Source organism: Cricetulus griseus, chromosome 6 (assembly GCF_003668045.3).
Source record: "Cricetulus griseus strain 17A/GY chromosome 6, alternate assembly CriGri-PICRH-1.0, whole genome shotgun sequence".
Lineage (NCBI taxonomy): Eukaryota > Metazoa > Chordata > Mammalia > Rodentia > Cricetidae > Cricetulus > Cricetulus griseus.
Window position 1 is genome coordinate 90,902,975 of NC_048599.1, and position 14,129 is coordinate 90,917,103.

Sequence of the window (14,129 nt, forward strand, 5' to 3'; positions counted from 1 at the left end):
TATAGCCAGGCTGGCCACTCAGCAACTCCCAAGGATCCCCCTGCCTCAGCCTCACCAATGCTTGGATTGCAGGTGTGACCTACCACAGAGGCACAAGAAAACCTTTTATATGTTATTTTTTTTTTTCTTTCTTATTTGTTTTTTGGTTTATTTTCTGGAGAGGGTTTTTCTCTATAGTCCTGACTGTTCTGGAACTAGCTCTGTAGACCAGTCTGGCCTTGAATTCAGAGATTTGCCTGCCTCTGCCTCCATAGTGCACAACACCACTGCCTGTTTTTTTTTTTCTTTTCTTTTATTTATGTGTACGTATATATGTAAGTGCACATGTGTGCAGGTGCCCTTCCAAGAGAAAGTATCAGATCCCTTGCAACTAGAGTTACAGGCAGTTGTAAGCTTCTTGACTAGGGTGCCAGGTCCTGGGGGAGAACAGCAAGCATTCTTAAGTGCTGGGCCATCATCTGTCTGGCCCTAAGTGGAGAAAAATTTAAGTTAGGAAAAAGAATGTGTTTAAGTTCTTTTTCTTTGGCACTAAATCAGATGTATTACTTTCCCCAGGGTAAGGTGATAGGACCAGAGGACCCATTAATTCCCTGAGTGAGCCTTAGGGTGGATATAGTAAGGCATTATTGGTCAGCCTTTTCAATGAAGTGGAGCCTCAGGGAAATGCAGAAACTTCCAAGACTGGGTTGTTTCTAGAGTGTTAATTTTGTGTCTCAGTAGTTCTCACTTGAGATGAAATTATGAAGTAAGTAGAGTGCTCTTTAGATTTGTTATTACTAATATTATTTTTGTCATACTATATTGTCCAGACTGACCCAGAACTGGCTTAAACAACAGGCACACACTGCTGTGCTCTTCTGTCTTTGGATCTTTTTTGGTTTGTGTGTTATAGAGGACTAAACCTAGGGCCTTAGGATGCCTAGGCAAGCACTGTATTACTGAGTTAAAACCCCCAGCCCTTGAATTAAAAAAAAAAAAAAAATTGAGAGGTGGTTTTCCAGCCCTTGAACTCTTTTATGTAGCCCAAGTATGCCTCAAGTATTTAGGATTACAGGCATAGATCTTCCAGGGACTTGAGACTTGGGTTAGTATGGAAATGAATCTTAACAGAGAAGTGAGAAATACTATAATTAGTCTGACTGAATTTCAGAAGGTGGAAACTCATGAGGGTTGGGTTGGAAGCTGGAAGTTTGGCCTCTGGTATGAGCATTCTTCCTAATATGAATGGAGTCTTAGAAAAACTTTTCACGGAATATGTTTCTTTGAGATTTAGAAGCAGAATGGTAATTCTCTCTCTCTCTCTCTCTCTCTCTCTCTCTCTCTCTCTCTCTTTCTCTCTCTCTCTCTCTCTCTCTCTCTCTCTCTCTCTCTCTCTGTGTGTGTATGTGTGTGTGTATGTGTTTGAACAGGAACGTTGAGTTGTGAGTTTTGGACACATCCTTTTCTTGACAAAAGCTATGTCACACAGTGCTGAAGTGTTATAGGTGCTTGCTCTATGTTACTGATTGGTGTTCAGTAAGAGGCTTAGTGCTTTAAAAAAATTATTTTATAGCCCAGAAGACATGGAAATGGAGTTTTCTTTGAGGGAGAACATATATTTGCATTAGTTTTGATTTATAATGCACTAACAGGAAGAGAGGAGGAGACTTTGGGACTGGTTACAGAAGATTGTAACCCCTTCCCCTGAAGATTGAAGCTTAGAGAGCTCTTCAACTCAGGGAAACTTGGGGTTTCTTCCAGAGTGCTCACCGAAGTCTGGCCATGTATGGCTGTATCTACCTGAGCTTCATGGAAGGGTATATGTGTGGGGATGTGGGTGTTGGGGGTGTGATGGGTGTAGTCATTAAACGGAGCTCTGGAAGATAATGGAAATTGATACTTAAACAGGGGTAGTACTCCCAGTGTTCCTAGAAATTTTTTCTTTTTATTTATTTATTTATTTACTTATTTATTTTTTGTGGCAGAAGTAGGGATTGGATCCTAGATCTTTTGATGTCAAGGATTTCATTTAATCTTTGCCATTAAGAAAGTAAAGAATTTGGCCGGGTGTTGGTGGCACATGCCTTTAATCCCAGTACCTGGGAGGCAGAGGCAGGTGGATCTCTGTGAGTTCAAGGCCAATCTGGTCTACTGAGCGAGTGCCAGGACAGTCTCCAAAACAATACAAAGCAATCCTGTCTCCAAAAAAAAGAAAGAAAGAAAGAAAGAAAGAAAGAAAGAAAAAATTCTAGAGGAGTGATGGGAGCAAGGAAGGCATGTGGTTTCTCACATTGACATACTCCTAGTTTCTTGTGTTCAAACTGTAGTAATTGCTACAGTTACATTGCCAGTGACTTCCCTTATGTTCAGACTTTTTCTAAGCACTTCACATGGATTGTTTCATTTAGTTCTCATAACTACCCTTATGTGTTTTTAGTTTTCCATCTTACAGAGAAGAAAACTGAGGTTTAGTGGCAAAGTAGCACTTTGCTTAGTATTGTGTAAATGTTGGGATCTGGGATTTGAATGCAGTCAAGATCTAAAAGTCCACATTCTTTGATGATGATGATTGGTGCTAGCAATTCTCCTGCCTCAGCCTCCTAATGCTGGGTTTTAGATGTGAATCACTATGCCCAAATTATATCCCTATAAAATGTTTTTAATTATACTAATTTATTTGTGTCTGGGAACATGAATACTGTAACTCCTCTGAGGAGGTCAGACAACACCTTGTAGGAGCAGGTTTCTCTTTCTACCATGTCCCAGGAATCCAACTCAGGTCGTCAGGCTTGGTGCACAAAAGTCTTATCCCACGAACCATCTCACTGGCCCCTAAATAGATTTCTCTAGCCAGTTTATAGTAGAACAAATCATTCCAGGGACTATGCTATCAGTGACTGGTATTATTGCTCTGCTATTTGGTTAATACTGTCCAATTCTTTGGTCCTTCTGGACACTTGATTTAATTTACTTTGAAGTTCTGACAAAAAGAAACTGACTTTTTATCATTGTCATTGCTTGAATGAGTAAGCTATAGACCTGGAAGTTCTTTCTAGAATTGGTGGATTCCCTCCAGTAAAGACCTATGGCTTGTTAAAAGTAAACACAGCTATTCTCATAAAACATAATCTTAGGAGAATCACAAGGTTAAACACTCCCTTGATGATCCTTTTTTGGTGAAAGTGTCTGTTTGACAACATTAATTGGTGAACCTGGAAAGACTTCGAGGACTTTTCTTGATGTCAGCCAGAGTTAGTCAGTGGTTTGCAAACTCTGGTCTGTAATACAGTCTTTTTATGGTATGTGGCAGAAAGAGGGATACATCAAGTTATGAGACTTTCTGCTATTGCTTGTCATGGCTGCAGCTTCCCATGTGTGCTTTCCTTTTTTTTCTCTTTCCCCATAATGGGTAAAAAGAAAGTTCTCAAAGTATAGGTCAGAGGGCCTTGGTCCATCCATCCATTTATTCTTTTTTGTTTGTTTCTGAAAAAGGGTCTTGTTTTGTAGCCCCAGGCTGGGCTTGAACCTTCAACCTTTTGTTGAACCTCATAGGTATTTGCCAGTATGACTGCTTGGACTTGTGTTTGGCCAAGACAATGGCATAGAAGACAATGTAGGCTTTAACAATATTCTAGACTGAGGTTTAAATTCTAAATTTGCTATGAACTCTAGGAACTTTGTTAATTTTTTCACCTATGAGTCTGTTTTCACATTTGCAGTAAAACTTAACTTCCTTATGGTTTCTGTGATTGCTAGGGCAATAACTGTAAGCCATTTAGTCACTGCTAATTTTTACATACATGTTCTCTTTGTCTGAGGTAACAAACTTGTAAGGCCCTGAGAAGGAAATAAGAATGAATGTAATAGATTTGTACTACTACAGGGACAGTCAGGTACTAGAAAAACACCTTCTGTCCTTGAAACAATGGTTTAGTTGGGACCTCCTAGTATATAGAGCTGGAGTAGAGAAACTAGCTCATCTACTCTGTAGAATCCAGTTGTGTTCTTGATCCGATTAATTTCATCTACTACTTCACAAAATAGTTTGGGGCTGAGACATTACCATGAAGTAATGTAATTGGAAGATTGAAACTAACTCTTGAAACAACTTAATACCTCACCTTGTAGAACACACTATCTCACTCAATCTTCACAGCAGCTTTGACTTAGAATGTTCTGTCAACACCACACAGATGAGAATAACCATCACACAAGCCAGGACTAGGACCAGTCTTGTGAGTTGTATCCTGTTTCACACAGCCACTACTTCCCTCTCTGAAGCAGAAAATCTATCCGTGTATAAAGACCTAGGAATTCGACCTCTTTTTCTACTTAACTGTACTTTCCTCTCAGTCATTTGGTCAGCTTTAAAGCCAGGATGCTGGAGAAGTTGGTGTTTCTCCAGACCCTGCTTTGTGACTTAGATCCCTCAGTGTTTTCCCTAACTTTCTTTCTAACTCCCTGTATCAAATTAAAGTTATGGGGGCAAAAAGTGACCATTTAAGGCATGGTGACAAACAATGTCTCTCGGTAGCAGGGAGTGTTGTTTCTGTGTGCCCCATAGTAGTGGTTGCCTGGGCTTTTATTAGCAAGAAGATTACAGGGTGGAGGCTGCCACAGTGGTGACTGCAGTACATGCCCTGTTTAAAGAGTCTCTCTTGAGCAGGCTTCTCTTGATGTGGAAGGGCCATAGGTCACTGTACATAGTAGACGAGGACAAGTGTTTAGAATGAACAGGGATGAAAAGGGAACAATTAAAACAAACCAGGAATGGTGATACATTCTTATACCCCAGTACTTGGGAAGTAGAGACAGGAGGACCAGGAATTCAAGGCCAGTTTCAGCTTTATAGTGAGTTTGAGGCCAGCCTGGGAGACTGTCACAAAAAAAAAAAAAGAAGAAAAGAAAAAGAAAAAAGAGTACTTATTAAAGAAAGACATTTGAGTGGCCTGTTGGAATGTGGGGTAGGAGTATGAGAAAGTGACATTGGGCTTTGGGCCGAATGAAAACAGTAGTTGATAAGTGATTGTGGGAGCCCAAGGCTGGGTAGGAGGGATTTAGGGACAGTTCGGCATGTTCTCTATTTAATGACTGAATTCATTCAGTTTACTGGGCACCTGTTTATCAGTTTCCTCTGGGTGCTCTTGCTTGCTGAGTGCTGGATACATTCTAAGGCAAAACAGGTCCAAGCTTTTGTGTTTGGTGGGGCTCTGGGGAGCGTGGGAAAGAGAGCCTAAGCAGAAGGCCCAGCCTAGGCTAGTCTCCACATGTCTTCCCTACCATGACTATTGCATTGGTTTCTCAATGTCTTTGTGGGCATGCTGGGACTGGGCTTCGAGGTTTCTGCCTTAAGGGTGGGAAGGAGGGGGAAGGGCATTCCACTAACAAATTTCACCCCCAAATTGGTTTCCTGGAACAGAAGATATGTGGAGTTTTATCTACATTATAACCTGGTCCGGTTCGTCATGAAATTAAAAACAGAGTCACTCACTCTAGGTGGTGACAGTACAATTTTGTGCTTTAATTAATCCTACACCCAAGGTCCAGATATCTGAACACAGCAAAGTTTAAAGGGTATTTGTTACATTAAGCAATTCCAAATCCTATCTTAAATAACTCCCTGTCATTTCTAATACTTCCCCTTTCCCATCTTGTATTTATGCATTGGATATAGTTTATTTTCTTCCCATTCTCATTTTCCCTTATTTCACATATTTCTGCAGCTCTCTCCTTCCTGCTTGCTGCTTTCTGAGGTGGCTGGGATGCTTCCATGATTTATGTGAATCTAGCCTGGGCTGTTCTCTGTGCTAAACCAATCAATTACGACCCTTCTCTTAACAGGTGTGTATGGAATATGTTTGTTAAGAATTAAAAATAATTTTAGGTACCTTCTTTCCCTTAGGAGATTGGTGAAAGGATAGGGAATACAGGAGGGAAAATATCCTCCTAGTTTGCCATTCAGCAATATATATTATATTTATTATTTTGTTTTGAGACCGGGTCTTTATGTAGTCCTGGCTATCCGGGATTTCCATATGTAGGCCAGGTTGGCTTCAAATTCATAGAGATCCATCTGCTTCTGCCTCCCAGGTGATGGGATTAAAGCCCTGAGCCACCACACCTGGCCACAAAAACTTTTTGAGACAACATTTTGCTAAATTCCCCAAGATGGCTGGCCACAAATTTCTGTAGCCCAGTCAGGCCTTGAGGTTGTGAGGTTGTGAGGTTGTGATCTTCTGCCTTCTGAAAAGTTAGGTTCAGGTGCACCACAGACAGGGCTAGAGGCAAAGCATTTTTATGCACTGTTTTGTGGGTTTTGTCACTGTGTTCTTTCAATTAATATATTGCCCTCTAGTTTTGAAAAAAAAAAAAAACCTCTTCATAAATATATGAAATGTGGTGGAGGCCTTTTGTCTTTCAACTTTGGGAAAGTTTTTTTTTAATCCCTCTGGAGATGGGGTTTCTCTGTACCTTGTTTGCCCTGGAACTCACTCTTAAACTCACAGAGATCCTCCTGCCTCTGCCTTCTGAGTGCTGGGTGTGCACCACCACTACCCAGCATATTTTCATTTCTTAACTGATATTAATTTACTATAGTTCATCATTCCACTGCGTTTATAGTGTTTAGGTTTTGGGAGAGGATAAGTAAAATCTGCTGTCCCATTATCTCTAGGAGCTTGTCCCTGCACGACAGTAACTGCTTACCTGTACCAGGGAGTTGAAACTTTGATTAAACGAAGCCTACATTCCCCGCCCCCCCAAGGAAAAAAAAATTAATTTTAATCCTATGCCATTGTTTCCTTGTCCTGGTAACAGTATAGAGACTTTGATCATGCTGCCACCTTTTCTTTCAATAGGCGTTCACAGTAGAGTGTAGAAAAGGGTAGTAGGCAAAGGATTGTTTTTGAGAAGACATTGGTGATGGGTTCCCAGCTTGGTTGATGGTGTCTTGCTTTCTGCACTGCAGTAAAACTACAGAGGGCATCTTTGGCACTGGGGATTAACAATTCATCTGTCTTCTCTGACCTGTGATCTTTTCTCTTCTCTCTTTCTTACCGCCCCTCCCTAGTGTGCAGTGAGGGGTCCTACTCCCTCCTTTCTACTCCCTCTGTGGTCCACCTTACTTTTTATCCTGCTTCTCGGCGGCTCCTCCCCTAACCTTCATGGACGACTCAGAGGTGGAGTCGACCGCCAGCATCTTGGCCTCTGTGAAGGAACAAGAGGCCCAGTTTGAGAAGCTGACCCGGGCGCTAGAGGAGGAACGGCGCCATGTCTCGGCGCAACTGGAACGCGTCCGGGTCTCACCACAAGATGCCAACCCACTCATGGCCAACGGCACCCTCACCCGTCGGCATCAGGTAACCCTCTCCCCATCAGACCTGCAGGTAGGACTTTGGCACTGTCGTAAGAGAGGCCTATGGATCCTTAATGCGATGCTACTGGCCCTGGGCTGTCCAGTGCGTACATTTCATGATGAACTGTTCCAGGAATATGATAAACACTGATTAAGAGATAAGAAGTTTGTTGCTGATCTGAGTTGGGTGGACTTTAGTAACCAGTGAGACTTCCTGTTTTGCTAGAGTGGGTTTTCTGGGCAGGGATTTGGAGCTACATTCACTTCTGTTTTCTTTGAGGTATCCTTTTTCTTAGGGTCAAAAATTAGGAAAGAATGTCTACTTAGTGGTTGGGGAAGTTGGGCAGCTTGAGTTCTTACCTCCAGTTCAGTCTTATCCAGGGAACAGTTTGTTCTCAGAAAGCATTTTAGAGTTGGTAAATTGTATATTCCTGTTCCATATTGTCCTCGTGTGCTTTTGTTGGGTGTGTAAATCATGTTTTGGAAGGAAGGGTCATTGTTAATCTTTACTGGTTGGAGTTGGAGAGGGAATATTATGCTGTTATTTAACCCAGATAACCACAGGAGCCTGTGGTGGTCTCTGAGTTGGCTGAGTCTGTATGGACTTGGGAGGGCTGGTGTTAGAAATGAGAAGTATATTGTGTTTTCTATGGTTTATGTCTAACTTTACTGTGATGTAGTCTGAGGTTTTGTGTGTGTGTGTGTGTGTGTGTGTGTGTGTGTGTGAGAGAGAGAGAGAGAGAGAGAGAGAGAGAGAGAGAGAGAGAGAGAGAGACAGACACGCATACATGAGCTCATGCTCAAGCACTTAGTAGACTGCCTCTGAAGAGGTCTCTAAGTATAATTAGAGTAATGCTTATGCTCAGCTCTTTTAACTGCTTATTTTATTTATTTTTTGTTTATTTTGTAGTGATAGGGGTTGACCCTAGAGCCTTGAACATGCTAGGCAAGTGTAAGTGCTCTGTCACAGAACTGTATCCTGAACTATTTATTTACTAATGTATGAGGAGGTGGGGATGGAACCCAGGGGTCTTGTGCATGCTAGGCAGATACTTGGCCACTAAGCAACATTTTAGACCTTTGAAATTCTGAAGACAAGATATTGGTATGAAGCTCAGGTTGACCTCAAACTTGTGATCCTCTTGCCTCTGCCTTGATCGTGCTAGGATTACAGTCATGTCCAGCTGCTTGTTTAACCCTTAAACTATCGGGCATGATTTGAATGGGCAATAATCAGGGTTTTAAAAGAGACTGTGTTTGCACTGTTCAGGAAATCTTACAGGGATTGAGTAGAGAGATAGGGAGAAGATAAACTAAAGGAAAGTGGACTACTCAGACTTTATAGGTGGTGGGGAATCCCAGGATTTAGTGGTTTCTCTCTTGTTCTTTTATTTTTAACCTCTGCTCAGCAATGAAACCACACCCTTCTTCCTTCCTGAAAGCAATGTTTAACTTCCTCCCTCTGCAGTATTATACTCTCTGTAAAGGGGGAATGGGTGGAGGAAGAATCCCCAGAGGTTGTTGGGTCTTACTGTCTTCTACTGGGGAAGGAGCAAGAAATGTGCTTTTATGTATATAGTGTCATTAGGCTATGTCTTGGCACTTAAGATAGGGCAATTTAAGAACATTCTGTGGCTGTAAATTGATAAATATATTAAGATTTTTCTTGAAAGGGATTGCTGAGTACTTGTCTTCGTATTTGGAAATGGAGAATTAACTCTTCTTTCTTTAAAAGGCTTTCTGGAATAGGAGTTTCCCATGGTAGCAGAGCATGAAAATTCCTAAAACTTAATAAAGAAGGCTTTTTTTTTTTTTTGGTAGTGCCCCCCCCCCCCCCGTTAGCTTTTTTGACTTTCCTTATATTCTTAGGGCTTTCCAAGAAGGTTGTATGTGGGGGGTTCTGTGCTATTTATTTTAGCAAATGGCTTTTGAATGCTACTCATGTGGCAAGCACTGTTTCCATAGGGATACATCCTTAATACTACTGACCTCAAACCCTGTGTACTCATGGAAATTAACATTCTATGTTCCAGAGACTCTGTCTGCCAGAATTTTAGGCCTGATTTCAATGTTGAGGAAAGTGGTAACTTAACATTAAGGAATGCTATGGGTCTTTTATGAAGACTGACATGGGATTTCAGGACACAAACACCTTCTTGAAAGCCCTTTTTTTTCTGTTTGGAAAGAAAGATGTTTGTGTTTGAAAGAACAAAGGAAGGCCAGAAAATGAATTGTCTTGTGGGCTATGTTTCAGAACGGCCGGTTTATGGGCGATGCTGACCTTGAGAGACAGAAATTTTCAGATTTGAAACTCAACGGACCACAGGTAATTGTTTTGACTCAAGGTCTGTATGACTTCATATCTTTTTACTTCTTCAGTCTTTCTTTAATTTAGGAAAGTAAAAGGGTGCCTTCCAAATTATATAGTTTTGTTGATTTAAAAAAAAAATCAATGGCTTTTATCATGCTACTCCTGTCTCTTCATTTGATCCTCTGGTATTACAGTTTTTTTTTTTTTGTCGGGGAGAGGGGGCATAATTCTACGTTATAGAAAACCTTACCTAAAATCTTGACTGGGTAGTATCTGAAAGGTTCAGGCATTATGCTGGCCTGCCCCTGTTACCTGGTGGAACAGGCAGTACCCTGGTCAGCCCAAGGTTCCATGGGAACTAAGTTTGCACGCAGGTGCAGAGGACCCCTTTAAAAGATAAGTCCCTGCCCCCTTTACGTGCTCTGTGCTCTCTGTTCTCCCTCCCCCCCCCCCCCCCCCCCCCCCCCTCCCCCCGCTCTACTCTGTCTCCCACCTATGCTCTCGCTCTGTCTCTCTATGGCGACCGGCCGTGGCGGTCAGCCATTTACCCTGTTCCTCTTCTTAGTCTCCCCATTCTGCCGGGCCTTATAATAAACTTATAGCCTTATGTCTCATGTCTCAGCATTTCTCTTTTCTTCTTTTTAAACAAAGGAATAACAGTATCTGATGAATAACATGAAACTCTTGCTGGGCCTGGTGTATTAGTTTAGTTTTATTTTTATTTTTCGAGACAGAGTTTCTCTGTGGCTTTGGAGGCTGTCCTGGAACTAGCTCTTATAGACCAGGCTGGTCTGGAACTCACAGAGATCCGCCTGCCTCTGCCTCCCTTGAGTGCTGGGATTAAAGGTGTGTACCACCAACGCCCAGCTAGTTTTTTTTTTTTTTTAAATCTTGAAAGATTTTTATTCTTGAAGCATTACTCAGATGTCGAGGTAACAGTTAACACAGTTTATATTCAAGTAGGTGACCAGAATGGGAAGATAAATCTGCTGTTTTTGCCACTAGAATGCCAGCGTGGTTTTAGTTACCTCTTTGGTTTTTTGGGATAGGGTTTCTCTGTGAATCCTGGCTGTCCTGAAACTTGTTCTGTAGACCAGGCTGGCCTCTAACTCACAAGAAAACTGCCTGCCTCTGCCTCCCTTGAGTGCTAGGATTAAAGGCGTGTGCCACCAATGCCTAGCCTAGACCTGTTTTTATATCAGGGAAATTCTATTTACTGTCCTTTACACAAGTTATTTATTTATTGAGATAGTCTCTCACTAGGTAGTCCTGGCTGGCTTTGAATTTGCAATTTAAATTAGGCTAGCCTGGAATGCTCAAATATGTCTGCCTCTTGAGTTCTGGGAATGAAGGTGTGCACTACCATGCCCTGCCATTTTACAAGTTTAAAAGATGACAACCACTCTTGCTAAAACTGAGGCTAGTTGGATTTGCCTGAAGACTTCTTGTCTCTAGAGGCATTAATGTTTCTTATTAGGATGGATCATTACTGCATAGTTCTAGTTGTGGCTTTACTCTTTTTCTCTCTCATAGGATCACAACCACCTTCTGTATAGCACTATCCCCAGGATGCAGGAGCCAGGGCAGATTGTGGAAACCTACACAGAGGAGGACCCTGAAGGAGCCATGTCTGTTGTTTCTGTGGAGACCTCAGATGATGGGACCACTAGGCGTACAGAGACCACAGTGAGCTGAAATTTTCATGTCTTAGAGTGATAGGTCCTCTGTGATCTTTTAGTAATGAGGTTAACCAGGTAGATGGGTGCAGGTCACTGATTGCCAGAAAGAAAATGATCACTGGGCAAACAGAAAAGGTAAAACAAATGTAGGAAAATGTAATGGAAGGGGGAAGAGAAGGGAGTATGACAACTATAATAGTTGCCCAAGAGTCTGTTACTGACAGGAGAGTTTTCTCACTTAAGGGCTTTTGTGGGATGGAAAAAAGGTATTGATAACACACATGAGACATTTCTAGGTAAAGATCTAGAAGGTAGGGTTTCTTTTTTTTCTTAGAGTAGTGTGGAATTTAAACTTAGATTCTTCATTTCCTTCAATAATTGCTTTTCATTTTCTCATTCATTCCTTAACTGAAGGTCAAGAAAGTTGTGAAGACAGTGACAACACGGACAGTACAGCCAGTCCCCATGGGACCAGATGGACTGCCTGTGGATGCCTCATCGGTCTCCAACAACTATATCCAGACTTTGGGCCGTGATTTTCGCAAGAATGGCAATGGGGGCCCTGGTCCCTATGTAGGGCAGGCAGGCACTGCGACCCTTCCTAGGAACTTCCACTATCCTCCAGATGGATATGGCCGACACTATGAAGATGGTTATCCAGGTGGCAGTGACAACTATGGCAGTTTGTCCCGGGTGACCCGAATTGAGGAGCGGTATAGACCCAGCATGGAAGGCTACCGGGCACCAAGTAGACAAGATGTCTATGGTCCCCAGCCCCAGGTTCGAGTAGGTGGGAGCAGTGTGGATCTACATCGATTTCATCCAGAGCCTTATGGGCTAGAGGATGACCAGCGCAGCATGGGCTATGATGACCTAGATTATGGCATGATGTCCGATTATGGCACTGCTCGTCGGACAGGAACACCTTCGGATCCTCGACGACGCCTCAGGTGGGCAGGAATAGGGGAAGAAAGACTTTCCAGATGGGAAAGGCATAGAATTATCTTCTAAGCTTTTTGGGGTCAGTGACACCTTTGGATACTGGTTCCTTTCTCTTTTTCATAGAAGGCTCACTGAATGTTGATTTGCTCTCTTTTTCTTTCTTGTTATTAGAGTCATATTTTAGTTATACTAAGAGATTTTTTTGTTTGTTTGCTACTGCTTTTTTGAGATGTCTAAGTGGCTCGGGCTATCTACCAGTCTGGCTAATGTAGTAGAAGATGACCTTGGACTCTTGATCCTCCTTCCTCTACTTGTAAGTCTTTGGATTACAAGTGTGTGTCACCACAGTTGGTGAGAAAGTGATTTGTGGCCAGGTGTGATGACTTAACGCTTGTAATTCTGCTGCTGAGGAGGCTGAGGCATATGATTGCATTTAAGTTTGAGATTGCTTTGGACAATTTACTATATGAACATTTCTGTATCCCCAAAGTGATTAGTGATGGTTACTGGTCTATGTCCTAAAGACAGAAGAGACTTGGTTGCTATGCCATAATTTCTGCCTAAGATTTGGCTCCCTTTTGGTGAAAGAGAAAGGAGCATTACAGAGAGTGTGAGTGTTCACATTCTGGTTCCTGAGAGCTTTTTTTTGGGGGGGGGGTTTCCAGACAGGGTTTCTCTTTGTAGTTTTGGAGCCTATCCTGGCACTCGCTCTGGAGACCAGGCTGGCCTTGAACTCACAGAGATCTGCCTGCCTCTGCCTCCCGAGTGCTGGGATTAAAGGCATGCGCCACCAACGCCCGGCTTCCTGAGAGCTTTTTAAGCTATGTTTTTGGTGTTAGAACACAATTAAAATTGTTTTTTAAAACTGTCTTTGCAGTAGTTCTAATCCTGGTGTTTATAAACAACCACTTTTGACCTCACAGAAGCTCTGACACTTTGTATTTAGTTAGGGTTTTATGAAGGTAGTGAGAAGGGGAATGGCCCCTGGTATATTAGTAATACTCCCAACGGTTAATAAGAGGCTATCTATTCTAAGGGTACTTATTCCCTTGGGTGATCTTTGGTGACATGAAGGATTACTGTTTGGATGATCAGTAGTTGCATTGGAAGAGTATTTCAGATTGTGATTGAAAGGTCCTTCCTCCCTCCCTGCCTCCTTCCCTTTCTTCATTTATTCCTTCCTTCCCTGTTTGTTGTGGGACAGGGTAGCACTATATAGCTCTGGCTTGCCTCTGACACACAGACAGCCCCTGCCTCTGCCTTCTGGGTGCTGGGATTAAAGGCCTGGCTGGCAGGCCTTTCTAAAGGACCCATCTTAGGTTTCGTGTGCTATGCATTAGTATCTTTGTCATGTCTGTTACTTGGTTTTCATATTTACAAAAGGTTATTTTAAAAATTATTAGTTCTGGATGTTATGTTTTTGTTTAAAAAGAGAAAAAGAGGAAAAGAGGCAGATAAGACATGTTAACCAGTTTATTAGAAGCCCGGCAGAGTAGGGAGACTAAGAGAGAAGAGGAACAGGGTGATCGACCGCCATGGCCGATCACCATAGAGAGACAGAGAGCACGTAGGTGGGAGGAGAGTGAAGCAGAGAGAGAGCAGCAGGGAAGTTGGAACTTTTAAAGGCAAGACTGCCCATGTGCACTGAGGTTCCATGCATGCCCAGGGTCCTCAGCAGGCCTTAATGCATAGCGGATGATGTGGTGATGATGTAGAACATTTTCCTGTGCGTGCCCTGACTGTTGTCAGGGGCAGGGTCTGTCTCTTAAAGAGATATTGTCGATCAGCATTAAAGCCTGAACCTTTCACTGGTTATAAACAAAAAACATGTTTGGTCTTGGGCTGAAAACATTAGTTTAGAATA

At 42.3% G+C, this 14,129-nt stretch overlaps 1 protein-coding gene across 9 annotated transcripts in view; it reads left to right on the forward strand.

Annotated features, from left to right (window-relative positions):
- Ctnnd1 (catenin delta 1) overlaps positions 1 to 14,129 on the forward strand; it is a 56,221-nt gene that overhangs the window by 21,635 nt on the left and 20,457 nt on the right. For 7 of the 9 annotated variants that reach the window (XM_027422692.2, XM_027422693.2, XM_027422684.2 and 4 more), the window contains exons 2-6: positions 5,703 to 5,820; positions 7,049 to 7,337; positions 9,588 to 9,659; positions 11,178 to 11,330; positions 11,738 to 12,273. In XM_027422692.2, coding sequence (XP_027278493.1) covers positions 7,143 to 7,337; positions 9,588 to 9,659; positions 11,178 to 11,330; positions 11,738 to 12,273 — 956 coding nt within the window. In that variant the 5' untranslated portion in view covers positions 5,703 to 5,820; positions 7,049 to 7,142. The remainder of the gene's footprint in view (positions 1 to 5,702; positions 5,821 to 7,048; positions 7,338 to 9,587; positions 9,660 to 11,177; positions 11,331 to 11,737; positions 12,274 to 14,129) is intronic. The other 2 variants (XM_035446285.1, XM_035446288.1) reach the window with 2 other exon arrangements.